The 15975-nt window shown below is 40.7% G+C and overlaps 1 protein-coding gene across 1 annotated transcript in view; it reads right to left on the reverse strand.

Annotated features, from left to right (window-relative positions):
* Positions 1-15975, reverse strand: part of VIPR2 (vasoactive intestinal peptide receptor 2) — a 237222-nt gene that overhangs the window by 159089 nt on the left and 62158 nt on the right. Inside the window, exon 2 of the mRNA XM_040434201.1 lies at positions 10835-10937. Coding sequence (XP_040290135.1) covers positions 10835-10937 — 103 coding nt within the window. The remainder of the gene's footprint in view (positions 1-10834; positions 10938-15975) is intronic.

Genomic DNA, 15975 nt, shown 5'->3' on the forward strand with positions numbered 1-15975 from the left:
CTTTTTGCGGAACGGCCGGATCGCTAAACCATTAAAGTGAATGGGTCCGCGATCCACTGCGGCTGCCCCACGGTGGGTGTTCGTGCATTGCGGCCCGCAACACGGGCATGGGGCACACACGTTCATGTGCAAGAGGCCTTAGACTTACTATCTATTAAACAAGTTGAACAAAAGGGATTCTTGAGACATGCTGTTATACACTCACCTAAAGAATTATTAGGAACACCTGTTCTATTTCTCATTAATGCAATTATCTAGTCAACCAATCACATGGCAGTTGCTTCAATGCATTTAGGGGTGTGGTCCTGGTCAAGACAATCTCCTGAACTCCAAACTGAATGTCAGAATGGGAAAGAAAGGTGATTTAAGCCATTTTGAGCGTGGCATGGTTGTTGGTGCCAGACGGGCCTGTCTGAGTATTTCACAATCTGCTCAGTTACTGGGATTTTCACGCACAACCTTTTCTAGGGTTTACAAAGAATGGTGTGAAAATGGAAAAACATCCAGTATGTGGCAGTCCTGTGGGAAAAAATGCCTTGTGGATGCTAGAGGTCAGAGGAGAATGGGCCGACTGATTCAAGCTGATAGAAGAGCAACGTTGACTGAAAGACCCCACCGGGTACCACTCATCTTCACTACAAATAGGAAAAAGAGGCTACAATTTGCACGAGCTCACCAAAATTGGACTGTTGAAGACTGAAATAAATGTTGCCTGGTCTGATGAGTCTTGATTTCTGTTGAGACATTCAAATGGTAGAGTCCGAATTTGGCGTAAACAGAATGAGAACATGTATCCATCCTCTGATGGCTACTTCCAGCAGGATAATGCACCATGTCACAAAGCTCGAATCATTTCAAATTGGTTTCTTGAACATGACAATGAGTTCACTGTACTAAAATGGCCCCCACAGTCACCAGATCTCAACCCAATAGAGCATCTTTGGGATGTGGTGGAACAGGAGCTTCGTGCCCTGAATGTGCATCCCTCAAATCTCCATCAACTGCAAGATGCTATCCTATCAATATGGGCCAACATTTCTAAAGAATGCTATCAGCACCTTGTTGAATCAATGCCACGTAGAATTAAGGCAGTTCTGAAGGCAAAAGGTCCAACACCGTATTAGTATGGTGTTCTTAATAATTCTTTAGGTGAGTGTATAGCTGGCTACTCTTTTGAATATCCACATTTCTACAACCTTTTAGTCACCTGTTAATTTTTCTCTTTAAAAACCACATCATCTGTAAAACTTTTATCCAATAAATACACCTGTATAAGGAGAATAAGTAGGTTTACGAAACTCTACTTGTCACTTGATCCTCTAGTAATGGAAGATTCAATAAATCAACTGTATCTGTACCTGTGAATTTTAGATCAAGGTGTTATCATTGATCAAGTGTAAAGCAAATGTTATTTGCGATATTTGTGAGAGGGGAGGAACCCGTACGGGCTATATATAAAGCTGCGGGCCTCCTCCCCTCCCGATACGCACAGCCCTACGGCATTCGTGGTATCCGGAGCGGCGGTGGAAGTGACATCACTAGTGGTTCCCAGCGCGGCATTTTCAAAAACATCAGTGGGTAATATCGGAGGTATGGTGTCTGAATCGGTGCGGTGGCGATCGGGGGGTAGGGTACGCACCTCAGGTAAGACAACTCTTCACTTTCAATTAGCATAGCTTCCTTTTCGTTCAGTTTAGGCAGCTCGTGCACCGGAACTCACAGCTCGTCTACTCAGGCCTGCAAAACGACCTTCTACTTAAACAGCGACACCCAGTGGTGATTCAGCGCATCGGCAGGCTCACTATTTCACAGGCATTGTGAGTATAATTCTTGTACCACAGCGACACCTGGTGGTCATGTTGGGGCTGCATGGCTTATTTTTAGTTAAAACATTTACATGTACATATTAAATGTCTTTTAAGTTTTATAAATCATTGCAACAGGTTCAACGAATCTCAGAATTATTTGATTCGGACAATTCCTTATAGTGTGTTTCGACAGCATATATACAGGTACATAGACGGTGTTGTAGGTAGGTTTTACAGCACTTGGCGTGAGGTGTCACGATTATACCTGGGTTACCATGTTAGGGAATAATTGAAAAAAAATGTCTGTCACGTCTACAGACTGATGTCCTGTCACGACCTTAGGCATGCATAATTGAAAAAAAAAAAAATTTTTTTTTTTTTGAGAATCTTGTACTTACATAGATTCCATTTTAGCAAGACACATGCGCTTGAGCACGCATGACCTATCATCATCAGCTCAATTTTCAGTTCCCATTATTAACGCAGTTGTAATCACAACAGTGGTGGTCACGGTTGGGTGAGTTTTAGGTCGGAGCACTAATTAAAATTCCCCACGATATTGCATTCACTTCCACTTGGGGTTAGTGGTTCACCATATCCACTTGTTACTTTTAGATGGAACCCTCTCAGGACGGTAATCCTCAAGCTTCAGCATCTTCACAGGGTAGCGTGGACCTGCAGTCTGAAAGAGAGACTGCCTCTTCCCTGCTATCGTGGATGGTACCAGGACTCACAGCAGAGTTGTCAAAGAGGGGGATACCGTACCCAGCATCTGCCCTAAAGGCCGAACTTTTCCGGCTCCTTAAAGGGAACCTGTCACCAGTTTTATGGTGTCCTAACTAAGGGCAACATAAATAAGTGACTGATTCTCTTAGGAAAATGCTGGGTCACTTTCTTTTATTGACCCAGTCAATCTGCCAACATCTTGTATTGAAAATCTCCAGCTCATAATGATGAGTCCTAAATATTCATGAGCTCATGACTCTCCCCGCCCACCTGCTGCTGATTGACAGTTATTTTCCATATGAATCAGCAGCAGGTGGGCAGGGGAGTGGCTATAGCTCTGAATTAAATAAACGCTGGACTCAATGACATCACGCTGGACTCAAATCAGCTCATTAGCATGCGTCATGAGGCATCTTTGTGTGTATATTATGAGGTAACCATCTGTCACACCAGTAAGTGAATACATCTAAGGCACTTTTTAGTAGTTAATGATTGTATATAATTAGTTAGATTATAATCAAATATCCACATGACAGGTTCTCTTTAACTCAGAGACTGCAGGCCCTAACTGAAAATCGGTCTCCATGTGCACCATTCAGACCTCTTTGACCCAACTGCACGCTGCAATTAACAGTATGGCCTCTTCTATGTCTAGTTTCCAGTCTAGACTGGAAACGGTCGAGAGTAGGGCCTCTACGTCCAGTGCAGATACTCAACAACCAACTGTCTCAGTTACCCCTGTATCCTACAGTACGGGTTCTTCAATTAAACAACCGAATATAGCTCCTTCGCACTTCATCCCAGCCAACATAAGGAAAGATATATTAGACGGTAAGGACATTAATCTGGCTTCTTTACTTATCGCCACCCATGAAGTGCCAGATAATAAAACTATCGCTTGCAGGGAAGTTTCTGTCATCTTGAAATCCAGGGACACCAGATTAAATAGGAAGCTCAGCGTCACAGAATTTGTTCTCGCATTTAGTCTATATAGGGACGTGGTATGCTCGGTAGCTCCCAATCGTAGAGAGGAACTTGATTTATAGCTATATAAAGTAGTTGATCTAGGTCACAAATACGGAGGTTATGCCTTCTATGAGTATCACCGTTCATATTCAGCTAAAGCAGCAGCCATGTTAGCCGAATTCCAGCACACTCTCGACTGGTCAGTCATTGATACTGAGTTATTCTGTCAGCATTTTGCTGGTCTGAAATCTCCGGCATGCATTAATTATCAAATGGTTAGGGTCATATTATTTCGCCAACAAGCTCACCTTCGGGTACAAATCAAGCCCGTGGTTATTTGACCAATTTGCAAAAAGTCTACACTGGGTCCTCGAGAATACTTTTAATGCATACCATGTAATCCATTACCTGGATGATTTTCTCCTAATCAAACCACAGTCTCGCATCTCAGGTGACCTAGGAATGTTGCGCAGGGTATTCACAGAGCTCAGAGTACCAGTAGCAGAAAATAAAATTTACGGTCCCAGTAAAGTTTTGACTTTCTTAGGTGTGCAGTTAGACACGGTGAAGTTACAGGCCAGCTTACCCGTGGATAAGTTGTCTAGAATTAAGGAAGCAGTGCACAGGTCAGCCCGTTGTAAAATTACCACTAGGGCCCAACTTCAGAGTCTTCTAGGAATGCTGAATTTCGCGATGCGGATAATTCCACAGGGAGATCTTTCATTTCCAGGTTGCTTAGTTTACTGCATTCAGCCCCAGAGCATGACGGCATCATCCAATTAGATAGACCAGCACTCGCAGATTTAGTCATGTGGGACACTTTTTTAACCCACAGGAATGGAGTGTCATTTTTTGTCCCTCCGGTGTCCAGTGAGTCCCCTATTATTCATACAGACGCCTTGGCATCAGTGGGATTCGCAGCTATACATGGGAATCTCTGGTTGGCTAGTTCCTGGCCGTCTGAAGTAGCAGACATTACAGATTTCTCTCACTCTTCTCCTTTGTTCGAAGTTTACCCTATAGTTGCAGCAGCAGTGGCATGGGGTAAGTTATGGCAGAATAAAACAGTACTGTTCTTAACAGATAATGCAGTTACCGCAGACCTTCTTAACAAAGGCAGATTCACCTCTAGCGAAGTAATGTCCCTAGTAAGGAGACTAGTATGGATAGCTTTACAGTGTAATTTCCATTTTGAGTGTGCACACATACCTGGCAAACAAAATACAGCAGCAGACGCCTTGTCCAGGCTTAACTTTGAACTTTATTTTCAGATCTCCCCCAAAGCAGATCAACTGCAGACACCAACGCCACATCACAAACTGCTGTTCATGGACTGATGGCACACTTGGCAACTGCCAGGTCACTGATAAACAAATCTCTGTAGATTAATACGTTGAGAAATTACAACACAGCCTGGGCTAGGTTCATTAAATTCAAAGAAACATACCCTCGGTCTGATTTAGGGGACATTTCTTATATACTTGCTTTTGTTGGTTTTTGCCACACCAATCTGAAGCTATCATATAATACCATTAAAGTATACTTAGCAGGCATCCAACATCATTGGTATATTGTATATCCCGATAAGCTGTCCTTGTTTTCTGCATATCCCGTCAAGGCTATATTGAAGGGCCTTCAACATACCACTTCAAAACCAAAAATCAAACGACAACCTCTTACCTCAATGTTCCGAGATTTATCCAATATGTTAGATAAGGAACCTTTTGCCCGCTATACTAGCCTATTGATTAAAACAGCATTATACCTAAGCTTCTATGTCTTTCTAAGACCAGGGGAATTTACCTGCGCGGCCTCATCTACCTCCTTTATTAGGAAAGAACATCTCAAATGGGTAGGCAACAAGTTCGTCCTCACCTTAGTACGTTCTAAAACCTCACGGCCAGGCGAGATGGTAGAAATCAGTTACTTCCCACCGAATAACAAATGGTGTCTAGTAGCTCTTCTGTTTAGGTGGTTGGATGTTAATAACTCTGCCCCAGCTGAGTCCCCCTTATTGACACATGAGGCAGCTCCTCTCAGTATCCAAACTTTCCTTAAATACGTCCGCACTCTGCTGTCTTCACTCGGGGTCGACCCCTTGACGATAACTGGTTATTCTATCAGAATAGGGGCCGCGTCCGTGGCGTCCAAGAATAATATACCTGTCCACATTATCAAAAGGTTGGGTAGATGGAAATCTTCATGCTATGCCAGATATATTCCCAATCCTTGTGTAGAAATGTCTCAGGCTTTTCAGCAATTGTTATATTGAAGATAACGTAATTAAACACATACGAATATTTTGAAATTATTTGTTTGTCTTTTTGGCCCACTTTAGGCTGCCCTAACAGATAGCAGTCCCGCCACACCTCCACTGCTGTTATTAGGAATCATATTCGCTCGCTTAGCCGTACTGAACACAAATAAAATTAACCCCATGGCGTACATGTACGTCATATCTGGCCAGGACTTAAGGACCAGCGATGTACATGTACTGCATGGTGATCGGGTGGGTGCAGGAGCTGCGCCCGCCCGCCCGATCAGCGGCATGGGTCTGGCAGTCACTGATAGCCGGACCCCTGGTGTATGCGCCGGCATCGGTGAAAACACCGATGCCGGCGCATTAACCCTCGCACTGCCGCGGTCAGCGCTGACTGCGGCACGTGGAATATATGGGGAGAGAGCTGCCATCGGGTCCCCGCGCTGCCTCCTTAGTCATCGTGGCTGCCTTCCGTGACAGCCTGTAAGATCCAGCCCCCTGGATTTCACAGGCATGAGGGTTGTATGTGTATTCGGCCTCTTTCACATGGGCGAGATTTCCACGCGGGTGGAATGTGTGAGGTGAACGCATTGCACCTGCACTGAATCCAGACCCACATGAGCGGTGATTTTCACGCATCACTTGTGTGTTGCGTGAAAATCGCAGCATGCTCTATATTGTGCGTTTTTCACGCAACGCAGGCCCCATAGAAGTGAGTGGGACTGCGTGAAAATCGCAACCATCCGCAAGCAAGTGCAGATGCAGTGCGATTTTCACGCATGGCTGCCAGGAAACGATCCGGATGGGGACCCGATCATTGTTATTTTCCCTTATAACATGGTTATAAGGGAAAATAATAGCATTCTTAATACAGAATGCTTAGTAAAATAGGTATGGAGGGGTTAAAAAAATAAAAATAAAATTTTACTCACCTCATCCACTTGTTCGTGCTGCCCGGCTTCTCTTCTGTCTTCTTCTTTGATGCCCAGGAGAAAAAGGACCTGTGGTGACGTCACAGCGCTCATCACATGGTCCGTCACATGATCCATCACTATGGTGATAGTTCATGTGATGGACCAGGTGATGAGCACAGTGACGTCACCACAGGTCTTTTTCCTCACAGATCATCAAAGAAGCGTTTTAGTGGATGAGGTGAGTTAAATTTTGTTTTTATTTTTTTAACCCCCCCATACCTATTTTACTAAGCATTCTGTATTAAGAATGCTATTATTTTCCCTTATAACCATGTTATAAGGGAAAATAATAATGATGGGGTCCTCATCCCGATCGTCTCCTAGCAACCATGTGTGAAAATCGCACCACATCCGCACTTGCTTGCTGATGCTTGTGATTTTCACGCAGCCCCATTCACTTCTATGGTGCCTGCGTTGCGTTAAAAACGCACAATATAGAGCATGCTGTGATTTTTCACGCAACGCACAAGTGATGCGTGAAAATCACTGCTCATGTGGGTCTGGATTCAGTGCGGGTGCAATGCGTTCACCTCACGCAAGAATGCCATTATTTTTCCTTATAACAATGTTATAAGGGAAAATAATAAAATCTACACAACACCTAACCCAAACCCGAACTTCTGTGAAGAAGTTCGGGTTTGTGAACCAAACATGCCGATTTTTCTCACGCGCGTGCAAACGCATTAAAACGTTTTGCACTCGCGGGGAAAAATCGTGCATTTTCCCGCAACGCATCCACATCTGTTCCCGCACGTCACCCACAACGCCCGTGTGAACCCAGCCTTACACTGTGTAATACACTTACAGCCAATGCATTACAATACAGAATTATTGTACTGCATTGTAAAGGGGATCAGATCCCCAAAAGTTGAAGTCCCAGAGTGGGGCAAAAAATAAAGTGAAAAAAGAAGTTAAAAAAATAAAGTTTTACAAAAAATTTAAAGTTTCAAGTTAAAAAAAGTGTCCTTTTCTCAAAATAAAGTAAAAAATGTAAAGAAATAGGGAAAATAATAAAAGTAGACATATTAGGTATCGACGCATCCGTACCGACCGGCTGTATAAAAATATCACATGACCTAACCCCTCAGGTGGACACAGTCAAAATTTTTTAATAAAAAGTGTGTTAAAAAAAAAAAAAATTGGTCACCTTACATCAGTAAAAGTGCAACACCAAGCGATCAAAAAGGCATATGCCCCTAAAGAAGTACCAATCTAACCGTCACCTCATCCCACAAAAAATGAGCCCCTACCTAAGACAATCGCCCAAAAAATTAAAAAACTATGGCTCTCAGACTATGTTTTTTTTTTTCAAAAATGCTTTTATTGTGTTAAAAGTATAAATAAAAAAAAGTATACATATTAGGTTTCTCTAGGTCCGTAAGGACCTGCTCTATAAAAATATCACATGAACTAACCTCTCAGGTGAACACGGTAAAAAAAAAAAAAAAAACGGTGTAAAAAAATCAATTTTTTGTCACCTTACATCACAAAAAGTGCAATACCAAGTGATCAAAAAGTCATATGCACCCTAAAATTATACCAATTAAAGCCTCATATCATGCCGCAAAAAATGAGACTCTACCTAGAACAATCGCCCAAAAAATAAAAAAAAACTATGGTTCTCAGAATATGGAGACACTAAAACATGATTTTTTTTGTTTCAAAAATACTGTTATTGTGCAAAACTTTAATAAATAAAAAAAGTATATAGATGTAGTAGAGTTAACACACATGCTTTCTGAGACGTGTTATCTAAACTAAATGCCTTAAGCAAACACCTCCAATTGCTTTTCAATGGCTTTTGTATCAATATAACGAGTGTGTTAACTCTGCTACATCTGTACATATTTGGTGTCCGTAAGAACCTGCTGTATAAAAATATCACATGACCTAACCCCTCAGGTGAACATCGTAAAAAAATAAAAATAGAAAAACGGTGTAAAAAAATCAATTTTTTGTCACCTTACATCACAAAAAGTGTAATACCAAGCGATCAAAAAGTCATATGCACCCTAAAATAGTACCAATCAAACGGTCATCTCATACCAAAAAAATGATCCTCTACATAAGACAGTCGCCCAAAAAAATTAATAAATATGGCTTTCAGAATGTGGAGACACTAAAAAATTTTTTTTTCAAAAATGCTTTATTATGTAAAACTGAAACAAACAAGCAAAAAAAGTAGTCATATTTGGTATTGTCGCGTCCGTAACAAGCACATGATCTAACCTGTCAGATGAACATAGTAAATAACAAAAAATAAAAACAGTGCCAAAACAGCTATTTTTTGTTTGCCTCACAAAAAGTGTAATTTAGAGCAACCAAAAATATGTACCCTAAAATAGTACCAACAAAACTGCCACCTTATCCCGTAGTTTCCAAAATGGGGTCTTTTTTGGAGTTTCTTCTCTAGGGGTGCATCAGGAGGTCTTCAAATGTGACATGGCAACTTAAAATTATCCCAGTGAAATCTGGCTTCCAAAAACCATATGGCGTTCCTTTTCCAGTTTTATGACCACATATGGGGTGTTTCTGTAAACTACAGAATCAGTAGTTTTGTTTGGCTGTTAACCCTTGCTTTGTTACTGGAAAAAAATTAATTAAAATGGAAAATCTGCCAAAAAAAGTGACATTCTGAAATGTTATCTACATTTTCCTTTAATTCTTGTGGAACACCTAAAGTTTGTAAAATCAGTTTTGAATACGTTGAGGGGTGTAGTTTCTAAAATGGGGCCATTTATGGGTGGTTTCTATTATGTAAGCCTCACAAAGCTACTTCAGACCTAAACTGGTCCTTAAAAAGTGGGGTTTGGAAATTTTCAGAAAAATTTCAAGATTTGCTTCTAAACTTCTACAACATTTTACAAAATGATCCAAACATGAAGTAGACATATGAGAAATGTAAAGTAATAACTATTTTAGGAGGTATCACTATCTGTTTTAAAAGCAGAGAAATAGACATTTTGAAAATTGCAAATTTGGTATTTTTTATAAATAAAAATGACATATTTTGACAAAAATTTACCACTGTCATGAAGTGGCGAGAAAACAATCTCAGAATGGCCTAGATAAGTAAAAGCGTTTTAAAGTTATTACCACATAAAGTGACACATGTCAGATTTGCTAAAAATGGCCTGGTCCTTAAGGTGAAAAATGGCAGAGTCCGGAAAGGGTTAAGTTGAAACAGAGTTGCTACCTTGTTTTGAAACCTGCACAAGTTAACTATAAAGTGACTGAACCAAATCATAGTTTCACAAAAAAGTATTACACACTATAAAAATCTAATTCTACTCCCACCAAGCCTTATAAAAAATTAACATGGAGTGGGAGAATTTTGACCCCATTAGGGTGCCTTCTGTCTGTAAACAGGCACTATTATTCAAATAGAAATAATAATATAATTGTATTTCAGGAGATATGTAGCCATAAGAATTACACAACAGAAATGTTTTGCTGCTGTATCCTTAGCAACAGTAACATTAAACGCGGAATGTGGAATATGGTTTTATGGTAGTGTGGGATTATAATATTATTATTATACTATCTTGTCACTGTATGCAGTAAATGTGAGGACATGCTCCGTGACAAGAGGAATGGTGACATCCAATTGTAAATTTATTCATAAATACCGAGCAGGAATAAATGAGGAACAGCATACCACAGAATCCTAAGGAAAAGTGCTCCCAAACTGCGATTTCATTAGGAATAAAAAGATTTACAAAGGTCAAAATATGTTAGAAAAAGCTGACTGTTCCTCTTAAGATTGGTCTACATTCCCTAATGCACGGCCATAATATTAAGTCAATCAGTGCTGGTTTAAAGAGCATGGGGGTGAACAATCGTTACTACGATCATTCCTCCCCCATTAAGTTTACATTACGTTGAGAACGAGCACTGATTTTCTTCCTGATCAGGGGACCATGAAAAAAGGCCTTTAGAATATGTTCATATTTGGCAACTTTTTTGCAGGGACTATTGTGACTGTCCCATTCAGCTTATTTAAGGTTTGAAGAAATTCATTGCATCTTACTCCATTTATATGCACGAAATATAGATTTCCGTTGGCTTAGGATATTTCCTAATATTTTACATGGACATACCTCTAAATTCGGGATGCGGTTGTATGCTCAACTTAGCCAAACATTTTCTTTGTTCATCTTTAATTTCCAGATGTAGTTTACATTCTGGGTGAAAACCATGAACCTTAAGAACAAAGAGAGAACTAAATGTAAGTTGCGCAATACCAACAACTGAACACATTGTACATTGCCGTGCATAGATGATAACATACACATCGACATTTATAGACAATACTTGTTATGAACATATCCACCACTAGGGGGGATTCTGGTAAAACATCCACTTCATTCCATCAGCGTAATACATAGTCCAGCATGGTATACAGTGTGCTAGAATTGCTTACATGTTTCGGATTAATATGCCCTTAGTGTAGCTACCAGCTAGCAGAAACACAAACACAACAACCACCATTTTGGGTCACCTGACTAGTCATGGCATGGGACTTTACAAAATGCCATAAGGATGAAAAACAATTGAATACAGTTGGAATGTTACAATGTTACACAGTATATGACCTGTTTATAAATAACAACAAGCACACACTAACAGAACGATGCAAGCTATACAAATTCTGTCTGCCACTAGTAGCAATAAATCCTGGGGTCAGTTTAACCCTTCTAGCTGTAAATGTGATACCCCAGAGTGGTATTACCATTTATTCAAGCTGCAACTGTCTTTGATGTCTACCAATAATGTCATCTATGCATTTGTTCCAGTGTTCCAGGTCCTTCTACATTGTGGATTCCTAATCTTGTTATGACACTGTTTTGTATGTGTAATGTGCCTGATTCGGATACATGGCAGAGAGATCTTTAGATAGTATGGAACTTACCATTCCATTCTCCCCCTTTTGGGCAGAAGTGAGCCTGTCCTTTTCCCTACCAAAGGGAGCAGTTGTAGTTCTAGTTGATTCCAGTCTAGTCTAGACAGTGGAGCTGCAAAGACGTACCATGATGTAGCAGTGAGGGGAAAGTTCCCCCTCCTGCACTAGGAGTCTCTCCAGAGGGAAGCAGCTCATAGAGCATAGAGTGTCACGAGAGGGTCAACAGTCAAAAGCACCCCACTCCAGAGCTACCAGAACAGTCCCAGAGTTCTGCTTTCAGAATAGAGCCAAGTTTAGCACAGCAGAGAGAGAAAGCAGAGTACTTAAGTTTGCCTGCCAGTTTATTCCAAAACCTGCTGGAACTAAGAGAAACACCAATTCTTGTACGGATGCAAGTTGATTTAAGTAAAGCTGTTGAAATTTATAAAGGTCTGGACTCGATTTATTCTCCACCTCCACCATTACTCATTTATTGCTTCGGATGCAAGCCCTGGGGAGCAACAGTATTCATGTAGGAACACCGTGAAACACACTGTTAAGGATGCACCGCACACACAGTGGAGGTGAAAAAACGAGGTAAAACTACAGTTGCCTGACATTTTTATGATCGGGCCCATCAGGTGGCAGATCTCAGGTGGCAGGTTCTGGAGGTAGTAAAAAGTGGAGACAATGAAGAGGAGAACAGTAGGAGATTGTTACAAAGGGAGACCTTTTGGATAGTGAAACTGCAGTCTTTAATACCTAAAGGGTTAAAGGCAATTTGTAGCTTTAGTGCATTTATATGATTGATCAGTTTCATGTTTTATGGTTAGTTATAGCTATGTATTTTGTATAAAGGATATGGTTTGTATATATGTATCAGCTGTTGGTGCTATAAATACCCCACCTTCCTCTATACCTGCATGCATGAGTAAGGGGGAGTGTTCTCCCGAAACATCGCGTGGAGGGGAGGAGGTTTGAACGATGTCTGTCTCAGCGTCCCTCATGATGTACTTTTTTATTTTGGAATGAAGTAAAGAAATAAAAGAAACAAAACGTTTTGTACCAGCGACTTGTGAGTATGAGTTCTAATGCTCACTCACATACCATATTGGCACAATGAGGTAAAGAGAACACACAAGTCTGCAAGTTTGAAAGACTGTCAGTGCAGGGTTAAGCAGAGCTCTTGGTGTGGACATGTAATTGCTACAGGTGGCTGAAGTGCTTCATATTATACACGCACCACACCACTCAGCATTCCTTTAGACCTGGGACACGATCAGCCCTGGGGGGCGGCACGTTGCATATAGTTCCTAGGACAAAAATCCAGAAGTATTCCCTGGAGGAAGTTTCTGAACAGGGCATCTTTCTGGATTTTTGTCCTAGGAACTAGACAGCCCATGTACACCTTTGGGGACATTTTTCTTATGATTGCATTTTACATATTTTGGGCTACAAATCAGTTTTTCAGTTGATCTTTATTAAACATTTTAAGCCATTTCTGAGATACAAGAGTTAAGAGTTTTTTTTTATTCTGTGATCTGATGGCTCATTTGTAGTTCTTATCTTTGATCTCCTGACCTCAAAAACACCCATTATAACTCAATTTGTATCAAATTGATAAGAATGTGGCTTAAGTAAGTGTTTATGGGGTCATTAGTGTGAGAGAAGGATTTATTGTTTTATCCATATATAATTAGAACATTCTATAGTACACATTTTTGTCCACTAGATGGCCGCAAACCATATGTATGAGAAGGTCAATAAGGGAGGGGGAAGAGGGGATTCTGAAACCACTCCTATCAGGTTAAGAAGACAATAGTCTCTTCTTAAGGAACACCCCTTTTGTGATGTCATGTCTGCTATTTAAGTGAATGTACTGTGAATAAAAGCTCTCTCGCCCCTCTTCTACCATGGCTAAAGGAGGATGAGAAGATGCTTTCATGAAACCACCTAGTGTCTGGTCTCATTATAAAGCAGTATGCTGTACACATACTTATTCTTCTAATTGATTTGGCACCACACAAAGAAGAAGGAGAGTCGCATGAATTGCGACGACAAAATGGCGCCGAGCTTGGGGCAGATAGCTTGCGTAACTTCCGATTCAAACGCCACGAGAGCGACTTAAACGGAACCATCAGACGAGATCACATGCCGGCAAGGTAAGAAAGCTTTATTTCTTACAAATCTCCTCTGTAACTTCCGCTTTTGTGGGTTCTCAAGAGTTGAATTGGTGTTATCGCGATATAAGGGTTCAAGTTATAGCTGATCTGTCTGTTAGAAAGAACCTATTGAAATATTCCTTCTTTGTGTGGTAGAACATGCTGAAACTAAACGGAAATTGTTAGACAGCTGAGCCGGATATCCTGTGACGTAGAATTAGTTCCCAGTCAAGGTTCTGACGAGAACCTTGGGAAAAGGGTTAATACCAATTGTCTCCCAGGCAATTGGAAGTTATTAAGATTTTGTATCCCGGTGAATTGACTAGGGGTCTTCACTTTGAGAGATTGTGGGCTCAATACTATTATATCATTTGATCTTTGTGCAACTGCGCTTAAGTTTGTGGGTTCGGTGGCGATTACTTATAGTAATCGGATTCCGTTTGATCTTTGTCCAACTACGCTTAAGTTTGCGGGTTTGATAAGTAGCAATTGTTTGATCTTCGTGCAACTACAATAATGGGAAATTCTAATGTTGCAGGACAGAGTGAAAAGAGATATTAATGGTGGCTCAGTTGATGCGAGAAAAGAAAGGAAAAGTTTCAGTTAGAAATAAAAGTTGAAAGCATTCTATCATACTAAGTAGCAGCGATTTCCGGTATTATCCGTAAATATGCAGTTTTGTGTAAAAGTTCCCACTAGATGTTGCAAATGTAGTAGGAAATAGATTAAATTAAAGTTTGTGGAAAAGTATATAGGGAAAGTTGAAAGTAATTGAGAAGAATGGACAATATTGCTATAGTAAAATGGAGGATTTGGGTGTGGTAAGGGAACAAAGAGAGTTGGCCATGCGGCATTCCCTTCCCCCCACCACATGTGTTGTAACTAAGTAATCCTGGGTCTTGTGGTCCATCAAAGACTACCTATTGCTTTTTCTGTCAGCTCCTCCTCTACACCAGGTGCTGGAATGTGCTAATCAGCACCACCCACTGTGCCTTCTGCTCTCTCTAGCTTTTCCCCACCCCCCCCAAAAAACTCTTTCCTTAGGCTGAAAATAACCCTTCCCAATTGTATGTCCCATCAGTTAAAAATGTACCTGCAGTAATTGCCCCTATGATGCCTACTAGAAATATTCCAGGCCAATCTACTCAATCTAGATTGCACTCATTCTAAGTCCTTATTCAGGTATGAGTGAAAGTGTAGGGATATCTGCATCATTATATGATGTATGACATATACTACACCCAGTAGTAACATCAATTTTGCCATGATGAATAGAATTCCCAATTCAGAGGACTTACTTATGCTGCTTTATAGAAAATTAGTTAAAATATGGAGAGTTTTCTAATATTATTTATGAGATTTGGAAAATTGAGTCCAATGTAGAGCTGGGGATTTAATGCATAGTGAAGATCAGTGAGTCTGTGATGAAGTGTTTAGATCATCAGTCAGTCACATTTTCCTCAGGACAGAGTGTGTGGAGAAGGTTTTCACTAGACTCCAGAAAAGTTGGGTGGATTTGGATTTTTGAGATTACCTTATCTATGCATGAGAAAATCCTAAGTGCTGCCTTTGTATATGATCTTGAGAATCATCTAGAAAGGTCTAGTGTTGGCTAGGCTTCAGAGAAGTTAATTTTGTCCCTATTTTGTCATATTGTTAAAGTTAAATCAAACAAAGACCTAAGGCGGGCATGGATGCATATCAGTCCTCCCCACAAGGGGGGGAGGAAGACTTTGTATGTACTTGCCCACTTCCTCGCCTGTGGGAGGAAGACAAATGTTCAGCCCTTCAAATGAAACACCCATAGGAAATTAACAACCCTGAATCAAATACTGGATCCCTGTTATTCTATACAGTCCTTAGGATCTAATTACATTGCCTCATAGCAAACATGTTCCATGATCTCTCATGACTGAGGGTAGTATCACATGTGTAGGAGCATCTAGTAATGCATTTCCTACTCCTCTCACCAATTAATCACCGTCTTAAGGGTGTGCAAAATTAGATCCGATCACTCTGCTGCATCTGGAAGGGGGGAGTCTGGGAGTAGTAAATACAAATATAAAAATTCAAATTCAAATTTAATGTCTCCATCCAATTAATAACCACATTTTTGAGTTTCTGGTAGATCATTTCAGGTTCCTGGAAGATGGATCACCTCGGACAGGATATGCTGTTCCTACTTAATCTGATGTTG

The sequence above is a fragment of the Bufo bufo genome, chromosome 5 (assembly GCF_905171765.1).
Source record: "Bufo bufo chromosome 5, aBufBuf1.1, whole genome shotgun sequence".
Taxonomy (NCBI): domain Eukaryota; kingdom Metazoa; phylum Chordata; class Amphibia; order Anura; family Bufonidae; genus Bufo; species Bufo bufo.